The 6000-nt window shown below is 39.6% G+C and overlaps 1 protein-coding gene across 8 annotated transcripts in view; it reads right to left on the bottom strand.

Moving 5' to 3' along the window:
- ATXN2 (ataxin 2) overlaps nucleotides 1-6000 on the bottom strand; it is a 45108-nt gene that overhangs the window by 16943 nt on the left and 22165 nt on the right. For 6 of the 8 annotated variants that reach the window (XM_035890499.1, XM_035890498.1, XM_035890502.1 and 3 more), the window contains 7 exons: nucleotides 5505-5612; nucleotides 4810-4880; nucleotides 3788-4095; nucleotides 3238-3301; nucleotides 2986-3138; nucleotides 2250-2316; nucleotides 48-232 (listed from right to left, as the gene is read on the bottom strand). In XM_035890499.1, coding sequence (XP_035746392.1) covers nucleotides 48-232; nucleotides 2250-2316; nucleotides 2986-3138; nucleotides 3238-3301; nucleotides 3788-4095; nucleotides 4810-4880; nucleotides 5505-5612 — 956 coding nt within the window. The remainder of the gene's footprint in view (nucleotides 1-47; nucleotides 233-2249; nucleotides 2317-2985; nucleotides 3139-3237; nucleotides 3302-3787; nucleotides 4096-4809; nucleotides 4881-5504; nucleotides 5613-6000) is intronic. The other 2 variants (XM_035890501.1, XM_035890500.1) reach the window with 1 other exon arrangement.

Raw genomic sequence — 6000 nt, 5'->3', positions numbered from 1 at the left:
GAATTATTTCTGTTTTGACTTACCACATACGCTAAAGGGACTCTTACCTGAGATTGGTAGTGTGGCACATGCTGCACAAGAGGCTGATTAGGAAACTGTTGGGGACTATATGCAACATATTGTGTTGAATAAGCAGGTGGCGTAGCTACAATTGGAGGGCCTGCTGCTGAGGCAGGGTGCATCATGGTGCTCTGATGATGTTGGTCTTGCCGTTGCTGTGGCATATTTGGTACTACAAAGCAAAGAGGGACCCACATTAGACACACAGGACGAAGAATGCCCATCTTCCTGAAAGGTTTTACATTACAATGTCACTGTGACCAAGTGGAATATCCTCACCCCTCACCTTTAACCACATATTAGAGCTCTATCAAAAAGGAACAGCATGAAAATGAGTTCCTCCAAGAAACACTTTGTTTTCATCACTGCCTTTCAGCCATGTACCCAGCCACAAACCCAGGCCTGCTTTTTTGTGAAAGAAGGAAGGAAGGAAGGAGGAGAGAGAGAAAGACTGACAAGAATCAGTAAGAGAAGAGAAAGGTTATATCAGGATACCTACGTTATCAAATTTGATCCTGTCCCCTTCAAAAGGCTTAATTCACCCTCTACGGGAACTACTCAGCAACTGTTCCATCAACTGGAAAGCTGAGTCTGTTAAAATTACTTGTGCTTATGGCTGAGGAGAGCAGAATAAAGGTCTCCATGCAGCCACAATTTGAGGTATTCACATCTTTTAAGCTCTGGGCTACCCTGAAGATAGCAGAAAGCAACTTTTAGGTCACAATCAACACTGAAGGGGACAAGTCAACCTATAAGAAGAGAAGCAGTAGGAGTAATTAAGAGGAAAGAAAGGTTAAGAGAGCAGAGCACTGTAGTGTGGGACTACCTGAGCTATCCTGGTAAGACAACCAACCGAACCACAGCAGCAAGGCACTCAGAACAAACTAATTCAGCCTACTAAGCAACAGGGCATGAGAGTTCAAGGTGAGCTCCAGCTTGCTGCAGTGAGACTGTAACTAATAACTATGCTAACTCAGGCACCTGTAAACTCCACTGCAGTGTGCAATGTAGACAGACCCCTTAGAGAGAGGAAAGGAGGGAAATGTTGCAGATGTCAGTAAATGCACTCAGTGATGATTGTATTTACACTGCAAATCAACAATAGAAAAAAGTAAACACAGGACGGAACTTGAACAGCGTAAAGGCACTGAACTTTAACCCATGCAGCTCCTTCAGGACTACGCTGCACGCAGAATGGATATGCAGAAAATAATAAAACTTAAAAAAGGAATTCAGAACAGGAGAGCAGCCTCACACAGCAAGTGAGTACACAGCAATGTATTTCTGATTACAACAATCAGTGTTACCAACAAAAAGATTTCATGGGTCAGGCCACAGTAGAGTTAGCGTGTTTTAAAATCAAAATACATTGCAGGTTTTTGTCTTCCCTACATTCATAAAGGCTACTTGTTCATTTCTAAACAGCAGAACTGCTCTTTTAAACAATTTCCTCCTCCAGTGACTGGAGCTGCAGCACTGGAACCTATCATCATGAACCACTGTATAAAATTGCAAGAAAGCATGCACTGTGTAGAATTAGAGCATTATCTGAAATGTGACTATAAAAACAAGACCATCATTTTTCTGCTCCTTCGCTGCACTGCACAGAAGAGAGTGCATCTCGCCACACGTGTTCTTGTCTCCATAGCCACAGGTGTCACTTGTTAAAAACACAGTATTGTTAGTCCAGCTGTTCAGTTACTGTTGCAGAAGGAATGCAAAAGAACAAACTGGAACCAGCAGTAAGTTCTTTCCAGAAGAGTAGCATAGCATACTCTTTCTGAAGAAATAGCGATTTTGCTTGCTGACAACGAACCCCCTCTATAAAGCACCACTCAGGGCTCTGCTGTAAACCAGTACAGAAAGTTCCCTTTAAACAAACCCACAACATTTATGAAATATAGGAGACAATCAGCTTACCCTAGCGTTCCAAGTAACGGAGACATTTTCCCGTTTGTTAAATCAAATTCCAAACCAAGCAACTCCCCATTACTCAAACTTATCGTGTTTTGGCTGAATTAAGTTTATCTAGAAATGCATTAGTTATTTCCACTTACTTCCCTTTATTAAAAATAGCATTTAAAGTATCAGTCAAAACCATGTTAACATGGATTAGAAAACACACAAACATTTGTACTTTATTCATGCTGCATGCAGACTAAGAACCAAACAGGCAGTATTATTCTCACCTTTACCTGCTCTATATGTCTTGGCTTGGTTCACTGGCATGGGCGTCATGGGAATAGGATACAAAGGCTGAAACAGAAGGAAGAGTTGAAGTTATGATATTCCTTTAAAAAGTGAGCGTGTGTCTGGGTGGGGGCCGCACTCAGCTTTGATGTGTTTTACTCTGTTACGTTACATGGTTTAGTGAACTCTGCCTAACCTATGATATTTTCTTGGATCACTGTGATCAAGTCTGCATGTACAAACAACTAAGACCATATGGTTTGCAACAACCAGTCCAGCATTGCTACTACTGCTATTTCAAGCAATATACTAAATCAGACAACTTTGGAACAAGAGTTGTATTTGAAATCCTAGTAATCCCTGCAATGACCAGAAACTAGTGGGACATAGCTGGAAGTTAAAGATGAAGAAACAGTTGCTTAAAACTTAAAAAGAGTAAGACTATGCTTGGAGGACTGGGGACCTAAGTCTGCACAGATTAACAATAACCGTGAGTAAGAGCTGCTGGTATTTACAAGCGTTTGAGACCATTAGAACATCTAGGTCGAGGGACCACTGGGAAAAGTCAGTATTTACATAGCTAAAGCTTAGCAACAATGTAATTGTGCCCACATTGACAAGAGTAATACAAGCTGTACCATTTCCCTGTTTTAACTCAGACCTTCTAAGTCTCCTCAACTTGCTGACAACCATCTGAAAAGCATTAATGAGCTTGCAGCATATGCTGCACCTTACCTGCACGCCCGGACTCACTGGAACTGGGTACATCATATTTGGTGCAAAACAAACAGGCTGAGTGTACACTGGGGTTGGCTGCTGATGACCCACCATGGAGGGGCTAGGTTGAGCTTGCGGACGAGGGGAGGTTGGTGTAGTAGAAGGTTTCGGCTACAAACAGAAATGCATATGCAAGATTATCCTTCATGTAAAAGGTTTGCTTATAAAGATCTACTCAAAGGCAATGTTAAACAGTATCAAATAACTTACTTGAGCAAAGGATCGAGGGTTGAACTCTTTTGCATTAGGATTAAGTGTTGATTTTCTAACTTGCCTAAACAGAAAGAAAAAAAAAATGTGTTCAGCATTATTTTTTTACAAGCGTATCTTCAGAACTCCCTAACAATTGAGGTTAAATACCTCATTTCCATCTGTGAGTCAGATTTTTGAGAACTCAAACAACACATGGCATGCAAAAAGCCTGCTGACAGTATTTACTGACAGAACTCTTACTATACTTGTTCATAAAAAAGTTTTCTGCTGTTGATACTACAGCTCACGTGAACCAGGAGAACATTTAAATAAGCATTTAGATGTGGATTAGGCATCAGCAGGACCAGAGTTCTATATGCAGCTCTGCCACTGACTCATGAGATGACTTTCAGTACAGTCACCTCACCTGTCGTTTTCTCTGTGTAACAGAGAGAACTTATATCGGCCATAACAAACAGTAAAACATTACACACTCATAATAGCTTTTTCTACAAACAGCTAAATGCTAATAACAGACGTGCTTATTCCAAAAGGCATAATTACTCACTCAGAAGTATCTTTCTTCTCCTCTTTATCCTCTTTATCTTGTTTACTTCCAGGCCCAGATGTCTGTACACCTTGTGAAGTTACCTCAGGCCCTCGTTTTTGCTCAGAACTATTACTTATCGAAGGAGAAATACTTGGACTATTAGGTTTGCTACTGCCACCATTAGAGTTAGTATTACTGCCAGTTTCTATGATAGATTCTTTAGGGGTTGAGTCTGTCTTTTCTTTAACTACATCTCTTGATTTTTCACCTTCTCGGGTTTTGTTTAGCAGCTGATCCACTGCATCTGAAGAGGAACTTGACTGTAACTGAAAAAAACCCAAGGAATATATTCAGTAAATTGATATACAGAACTAGGGAGAGACAATTTAATGCTATCACAGACACAGAGTAAAATACAGTCCCATAGGCCTCAATCATCTGGAAATGACCTTTTAAAACATACACTTCCATTTCTACTAGAAAAGAAATCTATGAGCATTGACAATGTTTTAAGCCTACACTGTGAAAGAAGCTGTTCAGCGACTCAACTGACCTATATGTTGACTAGGAAGCGACAGGAAAGCTTAAGACAACCCTCCGGACTCATCTCCCTGGGTGATTTAACAGTAACACTTGAAAAGCTAACCTGATTTAATAAACCGTTATAACCAGGAAATAAGGAATATGAATTCATCTTCAATTTTCCTCAGCAAAACCCTTTACTTAATTTTGAAATAGCTCTTCCATATGGAGCATAAATGCGATAATTATTTGTACCTAATGATCAAACAGGTTTCACGTACTATTTTCAGTGTACAGTCAATATGCACATTTACATGTATTAGGCAATTGTACTAGCAAGTGTCAGCATTGATTTTATATTATCTAGCATGAATTCTTATAGATATTTTCATAAATTAAGCACAAGTCGTAAGGACTTGGGTTTCCTGTTAACACATGCAGTGTATTCAAGTCATTAAAATAATCTGGATGCACACGAGAACTATGATACCATTAAATTAACAGACAGACAAACTTACCCTAAAGTCATTCTTAAATTTCTTTAAATCATCAATCTGTTTTCTATGTTCTGAAACAATTGGAGATACACCTGCCAAACATAAGACCAACATTGTCCAAGCATTTCTAACACAAGTTTTATACACAAACACGTCACAAAGTTTGCAAAAAGGCAACGTTTGCATATCTAAAAAAATGAAACAGCGATATCATTTCACCTGTAACTTAGTATACTTCCATGAACTACGTGTATGAGCACACAAAAATACTCTGTGAAACCACATAACTGACGGATCTATAGTTCTAAAACATCACACCAAGACAGAAGCCCTGAGGTGCAGGGTCTGCAGAACTCAGCTGAACACAAAGAAGTATGCAACAAAACCCTCAAAACATTAACGCGCCAGCGTTTCAAGCCATAGCCAGTAAAGGTGAAACACTGATCAAGGTTAGGTTTACGATTGGACTTGATGATCTTAAAGACCTTTTCCAACCTAAATGATTCTATGATTCCAAGTTCAACAACATGGAAAGATTTTTTTGAGAACTGAATGAACAATGCTGCAGAGAAAGCCAAATTTAAAGCGTAACAGGAAGAAGTGCAGTTACAAAAAACGATGCTGACCATGATGCTCAGAAGTATGGCAAGCATAGCAGGTTTAGTGCTTGGAACTCCTACATTACTCAAGTATGTATGAAAGCTTTTGATACAAACCTTTGCTTTCAGTTTTAGGAAAACTAGGAGAAGTCTCACTTGGCTTTATATTCTCCTTGTTTCCAGCTGCAGAATTTTGCCTCTGGTCCTGAAGCCTAGTATCTTTAGCTAGAAAAGAAATTGTCAAAGTGATTCTCTTACACACAACTCAAACTGACCATAGAGAGTTAGCAAGATAGACACAGAGGAGACATTTAAACATGTTTAGTTTACAAAACACTAAGTTACACACTTTCTGCCGCCTCGTTAAGGCCTGGAGGGTTATCCTTCCCCCTTTCTCACCCCTACTGTCTTTTAAGCCAAATGAAAAAGCCCCAGTCAAACACATCCCTCTCATCACACACAGAACCTTGACTAAGCTGAAAAAACTATAAACTGAGAGCAAATTATTTTCAATAGTCCAAGGTCTTCATACAGAATGCTACAATGACTTGAGAGTTCTTAAACATTTGACTGTGCTCTTGAATGTTTTTTTCCCCCTTCCTTTCACTATGCT

The sequence above is a fragment of the Egretta garzetta genome, unplaced genomic scaffold, assembly GCF_000687185.1.
Source record: "Egretta garzetta isolate BGI_Z169 unplaced genomic scaffold, ASM68718v1 scaffold343, whole genome shotgun sequence".
NCBI lineage: Eukaryota > Metazoa > Chordata > Aves > Pelecaniformes > Ardeidae > Egretta > Egretta garzetta.
The sequence above is the reverse complement of the archived record's forward strand: the minus strand, read 5'-3'. Positions and strand labels throughout refer to the sequence as shown.